At 41.8% G+C, this 26,551-nt stretch overlaps 1 protein-coding gene across 1 annotated transcript in view; it reads right to left on the bottom strand.

The window, feature by feature from the left end:
• SLC9A7 (solute carrier family 9 member A7) overlaps window positions 1–23,848 on the bottom strand; it is a 118,208-nt gene extending 94,360 nt beyond the window's left edge. The window contains exon 1 of the mRNA XM_054714321.1: window positions 23,438–23,848. Within this exon, the coding sequence (XP_054570296.1) occupies window positions 23,438–23,768 (331 nt within the window). The 5' untranslated portion in view covers window positions 23,769–23,848. The remainder of the gene's footprint in view (window positions 1–23,437) is intronic.
• Window positions 23,849–26,551: the final 2,703 nt, after the last annotated feature.

The following is a 26,551-nucleotide window of genomic DNA, read 5'->3' as shown; positions in this document are numbered from 1 at the left end:
AATGACATTAAATAGGTGATTTGAGAGCTCCAAAACTTTATTTGACAGAATGATCCCTTCTTTGTGCCTGCAGGCCATCATAACAATGGGAATGCGATTTACTAGATGCTACTCAAGGGTTCTCCCGTGGGCTCAAAGCACAGGTGTGTGGGAAACCTCCCGAAGATCCTTCCTTAGTGAGCGGGTGTCCTTCTCTCATGTTAGGCCACCACATGGAGACAACTGTCACTGACAGCTTCCGTCACAGCATGCTTCATTCGGTGCAAAACATGGCAATGAAAATACCAACAACTTGATCAATTTTTTCAGCAGCCTCCGCTCAGCCAGCAGGGTGAGGAAGCTGGAGTGCTGTGATAACACATCAGGCTGCCAGCAATGTCGACCCAGAAACCCAGTCACCGCTTTCGGGCAAAGATTAAAAATCATGATGAAAAAGCTACATCAGCTCTACCCACTTAGCCAAAAAATAAAAAGGTGAATAAATACATAATTCACCACCACACATAAAAGGTGGACTTGATGATGTCAGGGGTAATGTAACAATTCATGTATTATAATATAATTCGCTTTCTTTGCTATGACTAAAAGGCCTGGGTAGAATGCCCATGTTTTAACAATCAGATTCCTTCCAAGAAAAGGCAAAAAAAAAAAAAAACTACAACAAAAGCAATGTCTGAACCTGTGAGGGATCCCCAAGTGCACACCTATTGCTCAGACCTTGCTTGTGTTTTCTCCCAAAGCAAACTCACCCCCTCCCCTGCAAAGAGGCAAAGCTGCATGCCACACAATGGATGCCAAGAACAGGAGAAAATACACCTTCTGATCCCCAAAATTTTGAGGAAGAAGCTATCTGAGTAGCAAAGGGGTCATATAAATGTCCAGTGAGGCCCTACAATTGTAGCACAGGCCTCCCCTGGTACTAGGACAGGGGTATAAGCCAAAGGGTAGGTGACATCCTCACTTATGTACCATGTAAGGAATCCGTGCTCTCCACAAACTGCCCAATCACATAACCTTGTGCAGCTGTAACCTGCATGAGCGTTCTGACTCAGTCCTCAACAATGGCATTTAAAAATCTATTCATTCCTCTCATTTCCTATGAGGAAGAATGTGCGAGAGAGGCTGGAGGAATTGGAAGGGTTCAGGACAGGGATTCTGGAGCCACAGTGCCTGGGTGCAAGTCGCAGCTTCACCATTTACTAAGCTAGATGGCCTCGGGCAAGTTACTTTACTTCTTTGTGCCTCAATTTTCTTATCAAGGAACTATACAGGTAAAAGGTATTGAGTTACAAGGAATTAAAGTAGTTAATACTTATAAAGTGTCCAGAATAGTGCTTGGCGTATATCATGCTCTGTTTATTCATTTAAAAAGATAAAAATGTTTACACAAATAGGAAGAGCCTCTGACCCCATTCAGCCCTCTCACCAGAGCTGTAGTTAGAGTTCTACCCTCCCTTCTGCCCAAGACCATTTGCCTGAATTGCTAATAGGAGTCTCAGCACTTGTCATGGGTGCAGATGTTCACCATTCTCACCTTCTCATTGCAATAACCCCCATTCTGGCCCCCTTCATCCTCAACACAACTGCTCTAAAGGCATCTCCCCATCTGGTACTGCTAACTTTTCATTCCAAGGCATCAGTGCAGCAGCACAGCTGCAGTGATGGGTTCAAGCCAGCAACCAGATCTCCAAGATCCAAACAGGTTTTCAGTTAACACGTTTACCTAGCTTTAGAGACTAATACAGGATGGGAAATACATCAGGGACAGGAGCTCCATCTCCATGGGAGACACAGCAGCCACCAAGTACATAGCTTCTTCTGCCCCCTCACCCACACAGGTGATGTATGACTGCTATGGTGACAGCCAAGATGTTTGTAGGTCTTGCTGATAACAGAGAAGCCACAGTCCCTTTGGTCATCAGTCTTTTATACCAGCCTCACGCAGGCCAATGGTCCACACGCCAATTCACAGCTCCCAAGCTAGGTGCAGCTCCATACAAACACCAAAGCAGACACTACATCCTCCCATGATCTTTACTGCTTTCAAGGACACAGAGTAGGGGAGACAAAGGTCATTTTCAGGCAGGCCTAAATCAACCCGAGCTTTTACTCACAAATGCCAACCCATTTTTTTTAATAGAATGGAGCCTCAAAGCTCCAAAAGGGCAATTGAAGCCCACACTCCGTTCCCTGAATGTTTCCTGTATTATGTCTACAATTGATCCCAAAAGCCCTAACCTAAGCCACACAGCCTGACCTGGCTTTTGGTGTACACTGTACACAGCTGTGCTCCACTCAGTGTCAACTCATTGGGGGCAGAAACCTTGCCTTTATTTCCTCTTCCCATCACCTGACATCCCAGCATAGTCTCTTGAACACTAAGAGATCAGTAAAACATTAACTAACAAAGCTGGGTCACAGTTAATCTGCTAAAGTGAATAAAAGTTATGTAATTTTCAAAGTCTCAGTGTCTGGATGACAGTGAGGATATACTTGAAATGTTAAAGACCACAAGCCTCATCCAACCCAGAAAAGGGGGGAAAAAAGCCCCAGAGGGATCATAAAGCTAATCTACTACCAAACCCCTCCACAGAGTGTTCCCATAGAGGTCCTTGTGAGTAGCGTCTGTGTCCCTGTACAATAAATAATCACAAATGCTTAGGTATTCAACATATGACTAATTTTGTGAAAATCATAATCGGGCTTACTAGGGTCTCTTTATGGAAAGATTGAAATAGAAATTAATAGACAATACCAAAGTAAGTACAAGGAACCAATCTATAAATTAGGAATGTCCCAAAGTTTGACTTAGGCAAACAACAGATTCGGTCTTCAGAAGTAACTGAATGTCTCCTGCAGTGCCATTTTTGGTATTACTTAACTGGTAGTGAGCAATGACCATGTGACGGCATAGCATGTCATCACATGTGACCAGCATAATAACATGAGTAACATAAAGCACACCATTTGTACTAAGTCAGTTCACAACTTGGAGTGCAGATCGTCTTATGTGTTTTACATGCAGAAATTCTATCAGTCTCCTGAGTAATATACAGTGGAACCTTGGTTCTCAAACTTAATTCGTTCTGGAAGGCTGTTCAAGAAGTGCTTTGTTCTAAAACCAAATCATTTTTCCCATTAGACATAATGTAAATTGAATTAATTCACTCCAGATCCCCAAATGATTCCCTGTTTTAACCTTTCTTATATACAGTACTGGAGGTCCAATGCACAAAATTCGTGCAAGGCGCTTGGCTCCTGTCACCAGTGAGGCTGCCTCTGCCTTGGCCCCCGCTGCTGTGGCTTCATCCAGAAGGTGTCTGGAAGGTCGTACAGTCTAATTAGCATATTATGCTTTTATTATTATAGATATGTCTAATGTACTATTTAATCTATAAACAAACACTTATTTCCTTACATTTATCAAATGACCCCCTACCAGCCTTAAAAGAATCACTTTCAGCACTTGTGCTAGGGGTGTCTTTCAGCATGCAACATCTTTGCTTTTTCACACGTCATTGCTTCCAAAATGCTGTCACCGGCTAACTGATTTTCCTTTATCCAAATCAACAACAGGTTTTCTACCTCTTCGATTGCCTGTGATCATTGCTTCTTTCACACCCTTAGCAGCATTAGCACTCTTGATAGCCTCTTCATGTTTTAAAATTGTGCTAATCATTTCACCAGCAACAAAAGCAAAAAAAAAAACAAAAAACACACACACACAAAAAAATATTCACAGCACAATTTCCTGAGATGTTAACAAGAAGTGTAGTGGTAAACTGACTCAACTGGTAAATTATCTCTTTTGTGGCCTGAGAGACTTTTTTAAAATATATATTTTATTGATTTCAGAGAGGAAGGGTGAGGGAGAGAGAGATAGAAACATCCATGATGAGAGAGCACCATTGACTGGCTGCCTCCTGCACACCCCACACTGGGGACGGAGCCCGCAACCCAGGCATGTGCCCCAACTGGGAACTGAACCGGTGACCTCTTGGTTCCTGGGTCAACACTCAACCACTGAGCCACACCCAGCTCGGCCTGAGAGACCTTTTTCTAGTTACATCAGCATGAAAGGGTTATCAGGTCAAGAACTGAAGTTTGTTCAACAACCTAGAAATGTTTTTCCGTGAACCACTTGGTCGAGAACCAAATTTTCGAGATGGGAGACGTTGGAGAACCAAGGTTTGACTGTATTAATCTTTATTAATTGTAAGAATAAAATACTGATTAATGACTGTAAGCTCTGTTAATTTTATATACAAAACAGTTAACTTAGGAAGAATGTATGAAGACGGACACAAAAAGTACAAACCATGAAGGAAAAAACTGATAAATTAGACTTTATCAAAATCTAAACGTTCTACCCTTCAAAAGACACTATTAAGGAAATGAAAAGACACGCCACAGATAGGGAGAAAATATTTGAAACCACTTATCTGATAAAGAATTTGTACCCAGAAAACATAAAAAATACAGCTCAAGAAGAAGACATGGGCCAAAAATATGAATAGAGGGCCAAAGAAGGTATATGGATGGCAAATAAACATAAGAAAAGATGCCCTGCCCTAACCACTTGCTCAGTGGTTAAAGAGTCAGCCCATGGACTGAAGGGTCAAAGGTTAGATTCTGGTCAAGGGCATGTACCTCAGTTGCAGGTTCGATCCTGGCCCTAGTCGGGGCAGGTGTAGGAGGCAACCAATCGATGTGTCTCTCTCACATTGATGTTTCTCTCTTTGTCTCTCCCCCTCCCTTCAATTCTCTGTCTAAAAATCAATGGGAAAAATATCCTCCAGTGAGGATTAACAAAACAGAAAAATGAAGGAAAAGACACTCCACATCATTAGTCATTAGGAAAATGCAAATTAAAACAAGATGCTATTTAACACTGGAATGTCTCAAATTAAAAATTCCTAAATAACAAATGTTGGTAAAGAAGTGGAACAATTGGAAATCTCACAAACTACTGCTGAGAATGCAGAATGTTCAGTCCTTTTGAAAAAGGTTGCCAGGTTTTTATAAAGTTAAACATACACTTACCATGCAACCCAGAAATCTCACTCTTGATATTTATCCAACAGAAATGAAAACACATGCCCACACAAAGACATGTAGGCAAATGTTCACAGCAGCTTTATTTATAATACCCCAAACTGAAAACAACTCAAATGCTCAAAGAATGGTGAATGTGTAAGTAGTAAACTGTGATACATTCATATAATAGAATACTACTCAGTAATAAAACGGAACTAGCTATTGATACACGCAACATGGATGAATCTCAAAAGTAATACACTGAGAGAAACTAGGCACAAAAGGCTACCTAATATATGTATTAATTAACATAAAATTCTAGAAAAGGCAAAAGTGTAGGGATAGAAAATATATTAGTACTTGCCAGGTAGGATGAGGGCATGGTCTGCAAAGATGCATGAGGAATTTGGGGGGGGGGGGACAGAAATGTTGCATATCTTGATTTTGGTGGTGGTCACACAAGTGTATACATATGTATACTTAAAAGAAATGTATTTTATTGTGTGCAAATTATACCTCAATAACCTGGCTTTTAAAAACAAATATACTAAGAAATAAAAAGGTAAACAGAACGTGAATATTTATTGAGTGAATTAAAGAATGAAGAGTACCATCACTAATTTAATAAAAACACAATATATCTGGTTAAGTCAATATCTAAAATTTTAAGTAACAATACAAAATGAATAATGGATATTAGATTATAACATAATTCTAATCTTTATAGAATTGTTTGGTTCCTTAAGATTCATAGCATTACAAAACAATCTCTTAGAGTAGCATTTAATTTCTAATTATTTCTTTGGTATCACACACATATGACCTAAAGAACTCCCATGCAATCTAGCAGCTAGCAGTGCTGAGAAATTACACTTTGCAATGTCAAAATTTTAAAATATGACTTCTAACATTTTTAATAAAATTGCAATAATTATCTATTCCTAAAAAAAAATTCAGACTTATTTAACTCAGAGGTTCATTCTAAGTTAGTGATATTTTGGTTTAGTCTTAGCCAAATATTGATTTTTAATACTTACCATTCAACAACTAGTCAAAATAGTTATTCAGTGTATCCCTAATACATGTGACCAATCTGTTAACTTTCAAGTTCTGGTTCATGATTAGCCAGTCTCCACTAAACTAATACACTCTGGGTTCAGCCTTCTCTGCCTTCAAGCATTTATGATAAATCCAACATTCACACTAGAAACCCTAATCCATTTTCATACTTTGACTTTTTTACATTAATTTTCAAGACACTTCATTATAAGGCAAAAACATAATAAAAAGCATTTGACAATTTCTGGGAACTATCCTCAGCTATTAAATTGAGCATAAAGAAAATGAAAAATAATGTGGCTAAGCCCATTTAAAAGAAAAGAAATCTAGAACAACAATACAGTTTAACTATATAATGGACAAAAATACGTCATTTATAATGGTAACAAGAATATAAAATATTAAGAATAAGGTTAAGAAGAAATGTGCTAAACTTAAGAGGAAAACTCAAAAACACTTCTGAAGAACACCAAGTCTTGAAAAATGGCAAGGTCCTTATAGTAGGAAGAATCAATGTAGTAAAAATGCTTCTTCCCACACTGATTCATAAATTTGATGCTATCCCAATAAGAATACAAATAGGTGTTTGGACAGGAACTAGACAAGTTGATTTTTGAGACATACAAAACTAAGCAGACAAGAAGAACCATGAAAACTCGGGGTGGGGGGGATGGTTAATGAGGGGGCATTAGCTCTACCAGAATTTAAAATACTCTAAGTGCTTCAAGCATCGGTACTAATTAATAAAGGTATGTAATATTAATATTGGTGGCATTAATTTATGAAGAGAGACATACCAATAGAAAGTCCAGAAATGTATATAGGCATTTAGTATATGGGAGAAGTAGTATTGGGACAACTAGGTAGACATGTGGGAAACACCTTTCTATAGGTGAAGTCTATACATCTTAAAAGAAAAAACTGAAAACTCCAACTACTTGATAGCAACAACAATGTGGTGATGGCCAGAGGGAGGGGGGCAAGGTCTAGGTGGAGATGGACAAAAGAGGGGGAAATGGGGGACATCTGTAATAGTATCAGCAATAAAAATTAAGTGAAAAAAATCTACTATCTTGTTAGCTGATATTTAATTGTTTCATTTGTTCTTTGTTTCTTTTTTCCTCTTTTTATTCTTTCTCAAGGTTTTATTGAGCATTATTATTATTTCACTCATCACTTCTATTTTTACTTGATGCTTGTTAGCTCGGTAGTGGGAAAGTGGGAGATGGGAGCATTCCCTTGCGTTTCAATTAATCCTCAATATTAGGTAGGCACTGTGACCCTTGGTCCTGTGACTGTGGTCTTCATAGGCATTCCTGATCCTTCTCCAAACATAATTCTGGTCCTAGCAGGTATTCATTTCCTGTCCCAAAAGTAGAGTGTCTTTGTTTTCCTGTTCGCCTTCCACGGCTGCAATGGTTTTCCAGCAGTGCCCTCAGTTTCTGTTATCCTTCTTGAAGATCAAGACTTTTGTTCCTTAGGGAGATGGGGAGAGATTTCTAGGAAAATGTTGGCAGTGGTTGTTGTTTGCCTATGCCAGCTAGCACATGGGAGAAACTTTCTTAGGAATTTTTTTTTTCATCTTCCCTGTGAGCATCTGGTGGGGTCCTGGAGGAAAAAAAAAGTCTACAAGGGAGTGAGAACCTCCTATACTCAAAGCCCCAATCTTTAGCAATTCATTAAAAATCTCTAGTTTAATCTTACTGGCTTATATGACATTCAGCAGTGTCTGTCCCAGGTAAGCACATGTTCAGGTTTGTTTCTCCCTGCAGCGGCACCTGTATCTCTCCTGATTTGGGGCTAGCTGTTTGCCCTAAAATCTCAGTTTTCTGCTGGTTTCAAGAAAAGTCATTAATTTGCAATCTGTCTATCTTTTTTCTTATTGTAAGGATGCGAGCTCCACAGTCAATGTCCCTGAGCTAAAACCAGAAGGCTGTTTATTAGTTTTTCAGGTGTACTGAGCAATGAGTGAAGAAAACAAGACGAAGTCAGTATAGCTAAGCTGACTTAAAATGGAGTCTGTGTAGTCAAGCTGACAAAACGTATTCAGATCAAATGAGCTAATGAATGAGGAATAGATTTTATTTTCCTTTAGCCTGAAGACTTAAGCTTTTGAAACTTTCAGTTGTGCATCAATGCCTGGAGATGATTGATAGATAGATAGATAGATAGATAGATAGATAGATAGATAGATAGATAGATAGATAGATAGATATAAATGATAGATATCACATAACCCTCTGAAGAACTTAGGAAATAATGTTCATGTGTCCAGACCACCTACATCCATTATCTAGGCCAATGGTCGGCAAACTCATTAGTCAACAGAGCCAAATATCAACAGTACAATGATTGAAATTTCTTTTGAGAGCCGAAAACCGACTTCTGCTCATGGGCCACGAAGTTTCAATCGCACTGTATGTGTGCACCCGCACGTGGTATTTTGTGGAAGAGCCACACTCAAGGGGCCAAAGAGCCGCATGGGGCTCACGAGCCGCAGTTTGCCGACCACTGATCTAGACCACCAGACACCTGGAAGATTACCATCTCAGACCAATCCATAGATTAAGAATGCAAAACTGATTTTTCTCAAGATTGAGCTTCTTACTATAAGAACACTCAGCTCTTCTTTCTTATTTTTAAACACTCTGGGTATTGCCTAGTTGTGTTGTTGATTTGTAAATCCTAAGACCCTTGAATAAATCTCTATCATTTATTCCTCCACAGAGCCTACTGATTCATTTACACTCCATCAACAGTACTTATGTATTATATGCAGTTTTTTTCCACAAAGAGGGGATATTTGAAATATTGAAAGACTGTGTCAATCAAATCACAATTTAGTGTAACAATTTGCTGAATATTTTTTTTAGAAAAACATAGAAAAATTGGAAAGTCCTATAATTTAATATCTAATCAAGGTTTCTGATCAGTTTGAAATAACTGATATTCTTACCTGACTTGCTATAATTCCAAATAAAAGAAAGAACTTGTTTTCATTAACTTTTTGTTCTTGTAACACATAAATGCTTGATGTCCATTTGGCCTTCTGAGTAGAAGAAACTGCTCAAACCTGCGTCATATCTTTGATCTTATATCATTGGACCAACCAGGTCCTCCATACCAGTGAGGGAAACTGAGAACACAGCAGGTGCTTAACTGACCTACTTCCATGGAGATGTCCTCTTTTATAGATGCCTAACTCTAATTAGGAATTTTCCAAACATGAACTGAATTGAAGAAACGCTGCTATAAAACTAAGTAACGTGCATTCAGAGAGATCAATATCCTCTACAGGCATAGTTCCCTGGCTGAACTCATCAAAAAATGGCTTAGAGATGTTAGGGTATCACTGTTAAAGTGGTCCTGTAAAAAAAGACATTGTTTACGGAAAATTTTAATAGTTTGCTGGTAAAATGATTATTGTACACATTACATTATGTTAGTTACAGTATAAAAGAGTCCTTCCTTCTCTCCTCATATCTACCACTATTTCCTCTCCTTAGATAATATATAGTAATTCAATAAAACAGCATTGATAGATGAGCTTACAAAATAGTTGATGTGGCTGCTTTTTTTTTTAATCCTCACCCAAGGACATTTTGATTTTTAGAGAGAGGGAAAGACAGAGAGAAATATCGATGTGAGAGAAACACATCGATTGGTTGCCTCCTGCACAAGCCCTGACCAGGGCACGGGCTGGGAAGAAGTCTGCAACCAAGGTATGTGCCCTTGACTGGAACTGAACCCGGGACACTTTGGTCCACAGGCCAAAACTCTATCCACTGAGCCAAACCAGCTAGAGCTTGATGTGGGGGTTTTTAATGTATATAATTAACATTTCAAATGTGAACAACTGTTTATCATAATTACCTCCTTCCATCTTTTAGGCATACATTACCACAGCAAATCTAGCTTGTGCCCCAACACCTAGCTTCCTTTCTCCCAGAGTCTGCTGATAGAGATATTGGTCCTTTTGACTCTGACCACACAGTTTTTCTTCTCACTTCTGGACCATATCTAGGTGTTAAATACATTGCATACCAGTTTGAGGAAGGGCACTCATTCCAGTCCTCAGCTAATGTGCCCTCTGATTCATTTTCTGCCATTTCTTACTCTACTACATGTTTAGGGGATGGGGAAGTGAGAGGAGGTGACCCCTGTAGACTATATTTCCAGGCCTCCTTCCAAGTGACTTCCAGTGAGATACATCCAATGAGTGGCACAAGTGAGAGAATAGAGGGGGAGATTAAAGAAGAAGCCAGGGTATCTCTACTTCTCAGCTGGGTATACACACACTTGTGCTCTCTCCCTTTTTCCCTCTGTCCCTCTCTTCCTTCTCTCCGGCAATGGCTATGTGGTCTCCATAGCTGAAGCACCCACAAGATAGCCCTGATCCAGCTCCAATGTCTCACTAGGCAGCTCCCCCACCCCCACCCCAGTTTTCCAGTTCCTGCCCAGCAACCTCATTCCTGGGCTCTGATAATACCATCGTCTCCCTATGTCAGCCCTAGTGGTGGCTGTGGCTTCCTGCTGTTGCTTATCACTAAGTTGCTTCAATGCACCCAGTTTGGCTTCTCAGCTCTTCCAACGCTTTGGTTCACAGTTGCCTCCTACTGAACTACTTGCCTCTTTTTTCCTGAGTGGACTGGGGGGACTTCATCTGTCATATCAGAGTTCCACCCTTTACCACATTTCCTCACAATAGATAAAAATCACTACAGTATTACCATCTTGTCTGTGTCTCTCTTCAGTGCCATAAATACTCTGCACAACACTGCCATTGAAAATAGACAATTCTCTCATTCATACCACTGAAGAGAATCACTCTGGCTCATTCATAGCCTACTCTGTTAATGAATGCAATTATTTCTTTCCAGAAAGAAACAGACAAAGGCCCAGCAGGTAATAATATCAGTTATTTCAAACTGATCAGTGGTTCAGCATTGACCCATGAACCAGGAGATAACAGTTTTATTCCCAGTCAGGGCACATGCCTGGGTTACAGGCTTGATCCCTGGAGTGGGGCATGCAGAAGGCAGCCGGATTGATGATTCTCTCTCATCATTGATGTTTCTCCCTCTCCATTCCTGTCTCTGAAATAAATAAAAACATTAAAAAATAGTATCAGACAAAGGTTTTTAAATAATTATTATATTTATGTTCAAAAAGTTAAGCAGAGACATGGAAGATATAAAAAGACCCAAGATGGAACTTCTAAGCATAATAACTTCAATATCTGAGATGAAAAATACACTGGGTAGAATTCATGGCAGATTAGATATTGTGAAAGAAAAGATGGGTTAACAAGGACACAGCAAAAAATAAAAAATAAATAAAACACACAGAAAAAATATGAAAATACACTAGTGAGCTGTAGAACAACTTGAAGTAGTCTAAGGTACAGGCAACTGGAGCACATAACTATGGAAAGGATAAAAAGAATATATGAAGAAATAATGGCCAAAATTTTTCCAAACTTAATGAAAACCATAAAACCACAGACCCTGGAAATCAGATGAATCCCAAGCAAAAGAAACATGAAGAAAACTACACCACAGTCAATTATAAGTAAACTGCTCAAAACCAATAATAAACAGAAAATCCTAAAATCAGCCAGAGGAGAAAGACATCACATACAGAGGAACAAAGACAAGGATGAGCAACAACATAAACAAAAAGATGATGGAGTGAGAAATAGAGAAAAGGGAAAAAACAGCCTAGAATTCTATGTCCAGCAAAAACATCTTTCAAAATGAAGGTGAAAATAAAGACATATTTACACATACAAAAGCTGAAAGAATTTATCAGCAACCCACACTACAATAATTGTTAAAGCATACCCTCCTGGCAGAAGGAAAATGATACCACATGGAAATAAACACTGGACTGCATCAAACTGGAAATGGTATATAAATATCAATAATATATTATTCTTATAGGAGTTATTCCTTATTATTTAAGTGTCTTTAAAAGGTAACTGTTTAAAGTAATAACAATGGATTGTAGTGTTTATACCCTGTGAAAGTAAAACGCATAGAAAAAATAAAAAAGGTTTAGAGGGGAGAAATGGAAGTGTACTATTGTAACATCCTTACACTAAATCTGAAGTGGTATAATATCACTTTAAGGTAGACTGTGATAAGTTAAAGATGTATACTATAAATCATGAACAACTAAAATAACAAAACAATGAGTTATGGTTAATATGTTACAAGGAAATAAAATAGAATTTAAAAATACTTGAGCCCATCCAGAGTGGCTCAGTTGCTTGAGCATCGTCCCATGCACCAGGAGGTCACTGGTTCGATTTGTGGTCAGGGCACATAGCTGGGTTGGCTAGATTTCCAGTAGGAGTGTGCAGGAGGCAGCCAATTGATATTATACTCCCACATTGATGTTTCTCTCTCTCCCTCTCCCTGTCCTCTCTCTGAAATCAAAATTTTTTTTAAATACTTGAGTAATTAAAAAGAAGGCAGAAAAGTAGTAAAAGGGAACAAAAACAAATGGGACAATTTGAAAACAAATATCAAGATCACAAATTCAAAATAACTATATCAATAATCACATCAAATGTAAATGAACAAAACATCCCAATAAAAGACAGAGATTATCACATTACATTTTGTTTAAAAAAGCAAAACACAATTACATGCTGCCTGTAAGAAAGTCAGTTTAAAATATAAAGACATAAATAGGTCAAAAGTAAAAATATGCCCAGCAATTCCACTTGTAGGCATATACTCAGGAGAAACAAAAGCATATGTCCAAAGAAAAAGAAAGAAAACATATGGGCACACAAAAATTTGTACAATATAATGTTTGTAGAAGCATTATTCATAATAACCAAAAAGTGAAAATAAACCAAATTTCCATCAACTAAAGGGATAAATAAAATATAGTATATTCATTCAGTGGAAGAGTATCTCTATATATAAAAGGCTAATATGCAAAGTGACCCCTTGGGAGTTCAACCGAGAGACTGGGAGTTGGATCGCTTGCTATGATGTGCACTGACCACCAGGGGACGGCGCGAAAGGCCCACATCCTGAAGGCCCCGATCAGCCCTGATCACTGGCCAGGCCGAGGGACCCTACCCGTGCACGAATTTCGTTCACCAGGCCTCTAGTTCAGCTATAAAATAAAATGAAGTAATGATGCATGTTACAACATAAATAAACCTTGAAAATTGTATGCTAAGTGACAGAAGCCAGTCACAAAGGACCACATATTACATAAAATGGCCAAAACAAGCAACTCCATAGAAACAGAAAGTAGACTGTTATGGTTAATACGCCACAAGGAAATGTTAGAATTCCAACCAAACTATGGTTGTCTAGGGCTGGATATGTGGGGAAAAAATAAGATGTGACTACTAACGGATACAGTGTTTCTTTTGGGGGTGATGAAAAATGTTCTAGAATTGACTATGGTGGAAAAACTGATAGAACTACATAGAAAATAGTGATGGAAGATGATTTGACTTTGGGTGGTGGACACACAATGCAATATGCAGATCTTGTAACATATAAATCCACACCTGAAACCTATATGACTCTTAACCAATGTCACCCCAATAAATTTTTTTTTAAAAAGAACTACTAGAAAATCATTAAGAATATAGAAATATTCAAACTAGAACAGCTAAAACAATTTTGAAAAAGAATTAAGTTGTAGGGACTCAATTTTAAAAGCCACTATAAAGCTTTAGTAAGCAAGATGATGTGGTATTAGCAAAAGGCTAGATACAGAGATAAATGAAAAATCATAGAAAGTCCAGAAATATATCCACACAAATATCTGCAACTGATTTTAGACAAAGTTGCAAAAGTAATTTAATGAAGGAAAGGTAATCTTTCCAACAAAAATGTTGGGAAAATTAAACACCCATGCATTAAAAAATAAACCTAAACCTCATACCTTTTACAAAAATTAACTCAACATACACTGAGTGGCCAGATTATGATGATCTCTGAACGCATAATAATCTGGCCACTCAGTGTATATCCTATATAATAAAAGGCTAATATGCAAATTGTCCCCTCGACCAGGAGTTCGACCAGCAGGCAGGCCAGCCAACCGCCCCTGTCCCCTCCCCCTGGCCACGCTGGCCAGACCCCACCCATGCAAGAATTCATGCACCGGGCCTCTAAAATACACACACACACACTGAGTGGCCAGGTTATTATGCGTTCAGAGATCATAATAATCTGGCCACTCAGTGTAAATCACAGATTTAAATGTGAAATACAAAACCATAAGACTTTTGGAACAAAACATAGGAGAAAACCTTCTTGACCTGGGGCTAAGCAATGAGTTTTTAGACATGACATCAAAAGCACAATCAATAAAAAGGAAAAGTTAATAAATTGAATGGCATTAAAATTTAAAACTCTTGCTCTGCAAACGATGCTGCTATGATAATGAAAACACAAGCTACAAAATGGGAGAGAATATTTGCAAATTTAAAAAAGGAATTGCATCCAAAATATATAAAGAACTCTAAGTGCAAAGAAAAACAATACAATTAGAAAATGGGCAAGAGACTTGAACAGTCACTTGAAAAAGGATATGTGAATGGCAAATAAGCACATAAAAACATGTTCAACATTAGGGAAATGCAAATTAAAACCACAATGAGATACCACTACACATCTATTAGAATGAATAAAATAAAAAATGCTAACAATAGTAAGTGCTGGAGAGAATATGGAGCAACTGGCACTCTTACACATCGCTAGGTAGAATGTACAGCCACTCCAGAAAAGTTTGGCAGTTTCCTTATAAAGTTAAACTTACTCTTACCCTATAACCCAACAATCCTATTCTTGGCTATTTACCATAGAAAAATGAAAAGTTATGTTTGCATAAAAACCCATAAACTAATATTTATAGTAGCTCTATTCATAATCACACACACAATTGGAAACAACCCAGTTGTCCTTCAACTGGCAAACGAATAAACAACCTGTTATGTCCATAAAATGGAATCTGACTCAGCAATAAAAATGAGCTAACTAGCCCTGACTGGTTTGGCTCAGTGGATAGAGCATCAGCCTGTGGACTGAAGGATCCCAGGTTCGATTCCAGTCAAGGGCATGTACCGTGGTTGCGGGCACATCCCCAGTGGGAGGTGTGCAGGAGGCAGCTGATCGATGTTTCTCTCTCATGGATGTTTCTAGCTCTCTATCCATCTCCCTTCCCCTCTGCAAAAAAAAAAAATCAATAAAATATATTTTTTAAAAATAAAATAAAAATGAGCTAACTATACATAACATGCAACAGCATGGGTGAATCTCAAAGACATTATGCTGAGTGAAAAAACTAATCCCAAAAGTTTAGATACTGAAAGGTTCCCTTTATACAACATATTTGAAAAGACAAAACTATAGTGATGGAGAATAGATCAGTGGTTGTCAGAGTGAGATTGTAGCATGAGAGTTTTAGGATGATGGAACTAGTGTTCATTTCGATTGTGGTGGTGGTTGCACATATCTACACAGATGTCACAATCCATACAACTGTGCATCAAAAGTCAATTTTACTTGTGATAATTTAAAAATAAAGTAATAAATCTAAAAAAGTAGTCATTTTAAAAATAAAAGTGTGGATGACACAAAATAAGAGTGTGCCCTCAGGAACGCCACGTGTAATCTGCAGGAAAGAGTTAACACAGTAGGCCTGACGTTGCTATCTCTAGGAGGACCCGCTTGCAGCATTGGTCCTTGCAATAGCTCCTGGGAACTTGACCTATAAAATATTCCGTATGCTCCTAAATGAGAGGGTTGTTTTGTGTGCCTGGAATACCGAATTCTGCCGCACCAGCCTGGTTAAATTAATTGTTTCTGCAAGTGTGATTTATGGTGAACACCTGCTTTCTTTCTGGGAGTCAGAAATTTCAGTAAGATAAGTCCCAATAAAAAAAAAAGTCTGGGTCTTAAGCAAGTGTCCCTGGGCAGAAACACTGTGCATGTGTTTAATTGTTGGAGGAAGAAGCTTGCTCTGTGAAACCCCACCCTAATCCCCTAAGGGAGAACTTTAGAAACCTACATCTAGACTCTTCCACATTCCAACTCTTACATCTTTTTCTCTTGCGGATCCTGCTGCGTATCCTATCACTGTAATAAATCATAACTGCAGCTACAAATGCCTCGGAATCCCATGAGTCTTTCTAGCAAATCACTAAATGTGTGGACGATGGTCAGATGCCCAAAACAGTTAGCAAATATAAGTGGTACTTTAAATTTTAACCCTTTCCTAAAACTCTTTCTCTAGAACTGTACTGCCTATTCTTCAGCCTCCTTTAGAATCCCAAGCAATACCATATCCACTATAGTCATAAACATCTGCCTCAGGTCCTTGAAACAGCCTCGTATGTCACACCAAGTGCCAAGTGGAAGTCAGAGCCTGGTGTAAGTAAAAGTTACAATTAGGTTCAGTAGCAAATAACAAGGACATATTTCTCTCTCACATATAAGGAGTCCAGAAGTATGGCAGCTCTGTGCAATCAGAGACCCCAGCTCCATTTATAGGGTGTCTCCAAATATATATATATATACACACTTTGAATAATTATAAATGCAGTGTTTATTTTTTAAAATATATTTTTATTGATTTCAGAGAGGAAGGGAGAGAGAGAGAGAAATATCGATGAGAGAAAATCATTGATCGGCTGCCTCCTGCATGACCCCTATTGGAGATTGAGCCCACAACCTGGGCATGTGCCCTTGACTGGAATCGAACCCGGGACCCTTCAGTCCACAGGCTGATGCTCTATACACTGAGCCAAACCAGCCAGGCCACAATGGTTAGAGCACTCTTCTTGGCTTGTAGATGGCTCCCTTCTTGCTGTTATCCTCACGTGGGAGAGCGAGGGGGAGCTCTGGTTTCTTCCTTGTCTTATAAAGGCACTAATCTCGCCATGGAGACCCACCTTCATGACCCCATCTAACCTCCCAAAGCCCCACCTACAAGTATTATCACATTGGATATTAGGGCTTCAACATGGGAATGGGCAGGGGGGCATAAGTCAGTCCATAACAAACACTTATCTACCTTTCTGTTTCCCTCAACAAAGTCTTTCTGAAGAAACCATGGTAGATTGTCCCATGTCTTGGATATTGGTTTTTGCATGGTATTTTATAATTTGTTTCTTTGTCCCCTGTATTTCTTATAAACTGGAAGATATGCCTAAAACCTCGATTACCTTCCAAAGAAACGTTTAGAGATGAACACTACATGGGTAAAGCTGTATGTTTCCTATTACATCACATAAAGAAGCTCATAATACCAGAGAGTTTCACAGGGAGCAAGGATAAATTTGATGACTCAGTTGTAAGACTGTGACTGCTGCACCTCTCCACTGTAAAGGTACCTTCTTTCCTTTGTGGTAGTCAAGTAAATGTGGGGTGATACTCATCACCATGCAATTACACATGCTCCCCAACGTCTCACCTACAACTCTTTTTTTTTAAATACTGTATATTTTTTCCCTGACCAGTTTGGCTCAGTGGATAGTGCGTCGGCCTACGGACTGAAGGGTCCCAGGTTCGATTCTGGTCAAGGGCATGTACCTGGGTTGCGGGCACATCCCCACTAGGACGTGTGCAGGAGGCAGCTGATCGATGTTTCTAACTCTCTATCCCTCTCCCTTCCTCTCTGTAAAAAATCAATAAAATATATTCTTTTTTAAAAATTTTTTAAATAAATAAAATAAAATACTTTATACTTTTCATTGATTTCAGAGAGGAAGGGGAGAGAGAGAGATAGAAACATCAATGATGACAAAGAATTACTGATAGGTTGCATACCCCCTACGGGGATAAAGCCCACAACCTGGGCATGTGCCCTTGACTGGAATTAAACCCAGGACCCTTCAGTCTGCAAGCTGTTGCTCTATCCACTGAGCAAAACCAGCTAGGACTCACCTACAACTCTTGAATTCATTGAACATCCTTATCTAAAGCAGTTATCATTGGGGGTTGTGAAATGGTGATTTTCTAATTACATCACTCTAAAAAAGGTTAACTTCTGAAAGTTCTAAGAAACACTTTCAGGGGAAAAAGTCATTTTTCTCATTTTAAACTTTTAAATAACTAATGCTACCTAACCACATAACTATAATCTATTTCTAATTCATTTCTTGCTACATAGAATCCATTTGCTTTATTTTAAAACAAAGTTCAATTGCAAAAGTAATGTGTCATTATTACAGGAATTTCAGGCCACTCAGAAGAACATAAAGGGAAAAGTAACATCTTCCTCCCTCTCTCCCAACAACTGGTCCCACTGCCAAAAGATAACCACTGCTAAGTTTGTATATCTTTCCAGAGAAGCACACATGTTATATATAAATCTCTAGACATTGTATGTATATATACATATATATCCTATATAACAAAAGGCTAATATGCAAAATGTCCCCTGGGAGTTTGACCGCTCACTATGATGTGTGCTGACCACCAGGGGGTGGCACGGAGTGAAGGAAGGCCCTGGGCAACAGCCGGCAGCCAGGGGAAGGAAGGCCCGATCGGCCCTGATCGTCGGCCAACCCTAGAGATCCTACCCATGCACAAATTTCATGCACCGGGCCTCTAGTATTACATAAAAGAATGAGATAATACTACACATGCTGTTCTGTGCCTTGTTTTTTCCACAACAGTATACGTGGACAGCTGCCTTAATTTAACCAGTGCCTTCTTGATGAGGTATTGCAACAAATCCTTGTTTCTACTGCAACAAATACTGCAGTGCAAGTAACATAACATGCTAATTAATGCCAGGATTTCTGAAGAATAAAGTCTAAGAATTGAGTCTGCTGGATAAAAGAGTAAGGTACCTATACTGTACATTTTTTTCTAGTTATTAACAAATAGCCCACCAAGAAATTACAGGTCTCCTCATCCCCCTAACTGTATCCGAATGCATTGTCCAATTATAGCAGGCCTCTATGGAACCAACCCCAAATAGCAATGCTGACCAAAGAATCACACAGTCTAAAGTGAGAGTGAAAACTAATATTTACCAGTGTTTAAGTACCAGAAACTACACTTGGCCTTTAGAGTACCTCTTTCATGCAATGATCCTGTAAGGTGAGTGGCATTGTCTCCATTTTTTTTAATGACTTTATTTGAACCAAACTGATGATGTGCAAGGAAGCAAGATGTCCTTGTCTCCATTTTTGATAAGAGGAAACGAAGGCTCAGAGAGCTTACTCCACGTTATACACAGCTTTATAAGTAACCAGGCCAGCATTTGAACCCATGCAATCTGGTACCAACGTGAGACCACACAGAGCTGCCCCAAACTAGGGCCAAAAGTAATGAGTTCTTTAAAAAAAAACCACACACACACACACACAAAAAAAAAAAAACGAGTGCTCCTGATTAACCAGGAAGAAGGTGGTACCAAAATGTTCGCTCACAGGGTCATATGTTAATTTCATGCTACTGCAGAAAGCCATATTTCTCCCATTCAGACTCTGCCTATGAGCCCACTCTCAGGCTGTGCTTAACAATCCAGCTCCAACAGAACCTGGAGGGGCTGACCCACATGGACTTGGAAAGCTGATAGGCGGGGAGCAGGGGGAAAACAAGAAGCAGGTGGTAGGCTAGCGTGGCCAAGTTAGATATTTTGGAGCCGTATCAGTTGTCACAAAAACATTATGGGGGAAGTGGAACTACTGTACACATGAGAGAGAACCACAATTAACTGACACAGTCTGTTTATACCAGCTTTTCCCTGCCTTGAACACTTGCTATTTCTGCTGCACAGACATGCTGTGCCCAGTAACTTTAGGATGGCACTTAATCACTATAGAGCCAGACAGCTGAGAGCTCCCTGCCCTGACAAAACAGGTTAGACTGGTGGCCTTGCCTGCTGCCATGCAGCTCCCACGGCAAGGTCTGGGGCGCTGCTTTCAACTTCCCTGGGAGTCTGGTCTGTGGTCACCTTTCCTGGTAGCTGTCTGGGGCTTTTGTCAGGGAGGAGTGCTTATAGCTCTCCCTTGGTCGATGGGGAAGTTCCTTCCATTTCAATGGTAAGCATTCACAGGGTATCTGTCTCTTATTGTCCTTAGGTCCTTGGCACCAAAGTAAGTGTTGTTACTGGATCTATGTGTGCACACCACTCCTAATGCAATGTCAGCTATTCATTGGTAATAATGGGGTAAAAAGAAGGAGAGAGGGAGGGGAATAATCTTCCCCTTCTCCCATATTGTCTCAATTCTAGGAACAGGGCTCCAGAAGCTCCATGGATACAGACAATTGAAAGGTCACAGAAAACTGACAACATAATGTGATGTAAATAAGAAGTGGCTATCAAATTGGATGATCTGAGGAGCATCTTAAAATACCATCACAAATGCCACAGAATGAAGGCATGGACACACTTCCATAGTTTAAAAATCAAATAGCACAAAAGGGTAGAGAGTGCTGTCTCCCTCCCACCTCTATGTCACGGACACCTAGTTCCTACCCACACTCCCGCTCACCAAGGAAACCAATGTGACTTAGTCTATTGTATGTGCTTCTACAGATATTTTATGACTATATTGGCAAATATATATTATCACAATTCATTTTAATACATTACTACATATATAAAAGCCTTCCCTCTCAGATTAAAGTACCACTTAAATATTTTTAAGTTGCAGATATTAGATTTTTTATTTTTTTTATTTCAGAGAGAGGAAGGAAGAGGGAGAGAGATGTATAAATATCAATGATGAGAGAAAATCATCAATCAGCTGCCTCCTGCACACCCCTACCGGGGATCGAGCCCGCAACCAGGGCATGTGCCCTCGACCGGGAATTGAACTGTGATCTCCTGGTTCATAGGTCAATGCTCAACAACTGAGAAACACCAGCCGGGCAGAAATTAGATTTTTTTTTTTAATTTCAAAATGAAGAGTTTTGAAATTCACAGTGAACTCTTTCACTCATAAAATTGTGCCCACATTCAAAAGTTAACTTGTTTACCTCCAGAAATGAAGTTGGTCACCAGCATGCAGCAACAGTTTCCTTGGGTTGTTTTGTCCTTTATTACTCAGAGACAATAGGACAATTACTCACTTCCTCTATTGATCTCGACAAATGCAATCTGATTTCTTAATATTAGAAAAGAGAAGTCCTGAAAATCTGTACTGCGTCTACTTAAGTGTCCAAAGATTTTCATACTGAATTTTTTATTAGAATCACAACAGTCTTCAGTACATAATGAATAAATGAGCTAATCAAATGGCATTAGAATTCAGATTGGGGTAGCATCTTGAAACAGAGAGTCAATATCCCTAAAAGAGAGAAATGTTTTCTCACAATTATAGGCAACCACATCAAAATATCAGTATTTGGTATAACCCAGGCCATCATATATTGACAAACTAAATTTCTTAATGCATTTCAAAGCAACACTAAGAGCCAAAGACGGAGTACAAAAATTACCTGGCATGCTACAAGATGATGTCGCCTTTTCTGAACAATCATCAATTAAACCAGATTTTGGTAACGCGAAATGAAACCACATAGTGAAGCACGGCTCCAGTGACGGAAAGCTTGTGATGAGTTTAAAAAGTACCTATCAGCAAAGGAAAATTCCACTGCTGTTTCTAAGCCTTAAGATAAAGGTGACTGAGCTCCTCAGAACACGGAGTACTCCTCAGAAAATGTATTTTTAAATCCCCATTTCTTTTCTCTGCACTTGAGTATGTACTTATGAGCCTGTCAAAGCTACCCTCTAAAAGTATTTCACAGTGTCCTTTAATGAATTGGATATAGGGGTTATAAAATAAAAACATGTTCAAGGCTACATAAATATAAAGGCAATCTTCATTTGCGTTCCGGCTCAGAGTCCATCGCCAGAAATGACAACATTCTTGAACACCACACTCTGCTCTCCGCTCAGGAAACCCCCTAGCTGAGCTGCGGCCTTGGCTTCAAACATTTGTCACCAACTGACTCAAACCACAGAGCTCAAGAACGGCCAGGCATCCAGGCCATAGACTATACCTGTAATTTGCAACCACCCAACTCAGTGTTGGACCTGGTCCTGTTGTTTCAGTTCACGATCTGGGGAGGCCAATGCCCCCTGACAAGCCCAGGGCTCCCGACAGCCAAGAGCCAAGAGCCTGGGCTGGCAACAACCAACCCAGAACCATGAGGAAGCAAGGCCCGGGGCCAAGGGTAATTTTCACATTAAAGATTAAGGTGTCTGCTTTCCATTCGCTCCTGAACGGATATTGAGTGGAGCGATCGCTCCAGTAGAAGCGATCAAGTAAAATGCTGCCTATTGGGAACAGTTGTGGAGTGGGCTCTTCCATTTCACCTGAGGACGCCAACATGGGCTTGAACTCTGCTGAATTCAATTCAAAATGAGAATACTTGGTTCCAGTTTGGAGTCATGGAGGGGGCGCAGTCAGAGGGGCACAGTGGGGGGGGGGGAGGGGGGAGGATTCAGATGATGGCTAAATGACACCTATGTAATGACAGGAGATTTGTACTGGCCTCTGTGCATGTGACACACCATGTGCCATGAAAGCCAGAAAGGGTAGGCTGACGGCCGAATGAAAACCACTACTTTGCCTCTTCATCCATTCACACACGTTTCTTCAGAGTCGAGCCCATGTTACAATCTGGGGAAAACAAAAGATCCTCTCCGCCTGGAGAAGGCAAGGGACTGGGTCTAACTTCCCACCTGGACACGAGGGTGAAAGGCGGGCGGACATGGCTGATGGGTCCTGGCCCACACTCACCTTTTCTGGGCGCTTCCTGTTCCCACTTCATTCACCAGAGACCGGGACACACAGGTCTCAGGAGTGGACGCCCAGGCAGATCGCCCATGGACGTGGCATCCACCAGGCCCCGCCAGCCCATACCAAGCCGAGCCCTCCACCCTGGTCCCCACCCTCGCTGTGGCCTGACTCCTGGGGTGGCGCGGGCCCTGGCGAAGTCTCCCACTCCTGCCAGGTCACACCCCCCCCCCCGCTGAGCTGAACTGGGGCGGGGGTCCGGGTCGCGCTGGGGGGCGGGGGCCAGCCAGAACCCCGGGGGGGGGGGGGACAGAACCAGGCCACCTCCGTGCCTTCCCTTTTCCTGGTTCCCCATGAAGAGACGTCGAAATGGGGTGGGACTCTTTTGAACGGTAACAGAAACCCAGCAAATGCACACAGTTGACCTTGGAAACCAACACCGTCTCCGCGGGAAAAGGGACGAAACACGTTGAGAGTGAAGGCGAGCGAGCACAGTGAAGCACGAGGGAGGGGGAGCGCGGCGGCCGGGCGGCCCCAGGGGTGTCGGGGTGGTGGGCTCGGGCAGGGGGGGGGGGAGCGAAGGGGGGGGGTGCTCACCATAGATCATGGCCAGCCCGGTCTCGTGCAGGAAGCGCACCCGGCGGTGCTTAAAGAGCCAGATGGTGAGGATGGTGAGCGTGAGCAGCAGGATGAAGGTGAGCAGGCTCACGCTGTCCTGCCGGTGGCTCTCCTCCGCCTCCTTCTCCGTGGCCAGCTCCTCCATGGCGCTGCTGTCCTCGGCCGCCGCCCCAGAGGAGGAGGCCGCGGCCGCGACACGCAGCCCCCGACCCAGCAGCAGCGGCAGCAGCAGCAGCAGCAGCAGCCGCGGCGGCAGCGCCCGGGCTGCCCGCCCCAGGCCGGGGCGCGCCGCGTCACCCCCGGGCTCCATGGTCCCCCCGCTGCCCGCGCCTCCCGCGCGCGCGGATCAGCAGCCCGCGCCGTCGGTGGGTTGACTTGGCGCCGCCGCCGACCTGCCCGCCCGCCCGCCTGCCGGAGTGGCGGTGGCCGCCGCAGCTCCTCCTCCCGCTGGCGCCCGGTCGGGGGGAGGGGAGCGCGCAGTGCGCAGGATCCCCAAGCACCGCCCCCCCCCCCCCTCCGCCCGCGCACCTGTTCGGCCCCCAGCCGCGCCGGGCCCAGCGTGGGCCGCTGGAGCCGGGTTGGCCGTGGTCCTCCGACCCACTAGCCAGCCCGCCAGTCCGCCAGCCCCTGGCCTCTCTGCGCCCCTCCCCCCCGCCCTGATCCTAGCGTACCTGGCCAGGCCGTCTGGGTTCCCTGAGTCCCAGAATCTGCCAGGTTCCTTCAAACCTCTGCTCTAGCCTGCCACAAAAATGAGGACCCACAGGGGGGTCGGGATGTGGGGAGAGCGTTGAAATGCATCCTTTACCGCTTGGGAAATAGACTGACTTCTTAATTCTGGGAAAGGGGTTGAAGGAACCGAACATCTGCCATTCCAGGTAGATGAGCAGCGGGGTGGGATTAGCCTGGGGGGCCTTTTACCTTGACCTTTTGGTAGCCCAGGAAATCTTTGGAGGGTTCTTAGGACCAGGCCCACCTCTGGGGAAAAAAATTATAAAGTGTCTGAAACAGAAAACCTCTGGGAAGACAGTCGCAAGAGCTAGAATTTTCAATTCATCTTTTCTTCTGGTCAAGGAAGAAAAGAGACCAAATTGTGAAATCACTGAATCCCCAGTGCCTAGCACTGAATTCATAGTGTTTATTGAAACGCATACCAACTGCCCAGATTTCTCTCCCAGAGGCGTTTGCACTTTTAAGAGGATTCCTTGAAGAAAGCAATGCTTAGCTAAAAGAAGTCATAACAGGGTAGGCGTGGCATTAGGTAGGAAAGGTATTTAGGCTATGGTAGCCTTCCTGGTTCCTCTCTAAGTGAACACTCTGGCAAGCCTGCTTAGGACCTTCTTTAAGAGAACCACTTTATATAGACTTTAGCTAGAGTCTCTCCTATTCCTCTAGACCAGTGTTCGGCAAACTGCGGCTCGCGAGCCACATGTGGCTCTTTGGCCCCTGGAGTGTGGCTCTTCCACAAAATACCACGAGCGGGCGCGCACGTACAGTGCGATTGAAACTTCGTGGCCCATGCGCAAAAGTCGGTTTTTGGCTCTCAAAAGAAATTCAATCGTTGTACTGTTGATATTTGGCTCTGTGGACTAATGAGTTTGCCGACCACTGCTCTAGAGTCTAGAGCAGGGGTCCTCAAACTTTTTAGACAGGGGGCCAGTTCACTGTCCCTCAGACCGTTGGAGGGCCGGACTATAGTTTTTAAAAAAAAAACTATGAACAAATTCCTATGCACACTGCACATATCTTATTTTGAAGTAAAAAAACAAAACGGCAAAAACACCCGCATGTGGCCCGCGGGCCGTAGTGTGAGGACGCCTGGTCTAGAGTCTAGACTGTCACCCAGCCCCTGCAAAAAAGCATATACCTTGAAGTTCCAGGCAGGTTCCTAATGAAATAGCAAACACTAAAAATCTGGATGGTGACAGAGAAAGTTATACAATAATGGGAAAACTTGATCTAATTTCTGGAGATTCATTAAAATCCATGTTTGCTGAAAACTGGCCATATTGATCGTCACATTTAACATCACACCCACTTGGGTCTCCAAAAGTTAAAAACAACTTCTCTCTATATAGCTCACACTGAGAACAACTCAGGAGCTACCTTAAGAGTACAAAATTCTTAGTGCGTGTAGCAGATTGTGTTTTCCAAAATGCCCACAACCATATTCCAATCCCACATGCTCTTGCAGAACCATGTCACTCACCCGTCAATAAATGGCATCTATGTTCCCAACCCTTGAACTTAAGTGGACCCTTGTGACTGCCTCAAAGAATAGAATGTGGCAATGGAGACTGATAACTTACTTGTGAAGCGAAGTCATAAAAGACGATCTAGTTTCAACCTGGCTCACTCTCATGCTATTGTTCTCCGCTCACTTTGGAGCCCTGAGCTTCCATGTAAGAAATCTAGACCACCATGAGACATCACCTCACACCTGTTAGAATGGCTATCATCAAAAAGACCAGAGATAACAAATGCTGATGAGAATGTGGAGAAAAGGGAACCCTAGGGCACTGTTGGTAGGAATGTAAATTGGTGCAGCCACTATGAAAAACAGTATAGGGTTCCTTAAAAAATTAAAATTAGAACTACCATATGATCCAGTAGTCCCATTTCTAAGTATACACTGAGTGGCCAGATTATTATGATCGCTGAACGCATAATAATCTGGCCACTCAGTATCTTACCTAATAATAGACAAACATGTAAATTGACCGTACCTCCGCTACGCCCACAGCCAATCAGAGTGAGTATGCAAATTAGAAGGCCAAAGATGGCGGCCGCCCAGCTGCTCCAGGTATGGAGTGGCTGGGCAGGCCAGAATGCCTGCTCTGAGAGGGAGAGCAGGGGGCGAAGGGATCTACAGGAGCGGAGTGCCACAGTGAAGACAAGACTGCAGACTCCGAAGTCTGCAGTGAAGATGAACATGGCAGACTCCAGCTGAAGCGAAGGCCTGGGTCCCGGGTGCCGGAGGAAAACCCATGCTGGAAGCCAAGGGAAGGAAGGCCTATTGCATGAATCTCTTCATGCAAGGGCCTCTAGTATATATATATATTAGAGGCCCAGTGCATGAATTCATGCATGGGTGGG

The sequence above is a fragment of the Eptesicus fuscus genome, chromosome 1, assembly GCF_027574615.1.
Source record: "Eptesicus fuscus isolate TK198812 chromosome 1, DD_ASM_mEF_20220401, whole genome shotgun sequence".
In the NCBI taxonomy this organism is placed as follows: domain Eukaryota; kingdom Metazoa; phylum Chordata; class Mammalia; order Chiroptera; family Vespertilionidae; genus Eptesicus; species Eptesicus fuscus.
This window is presented reverse-complemented; position numbering and strand designations above follow the sequence as displayed.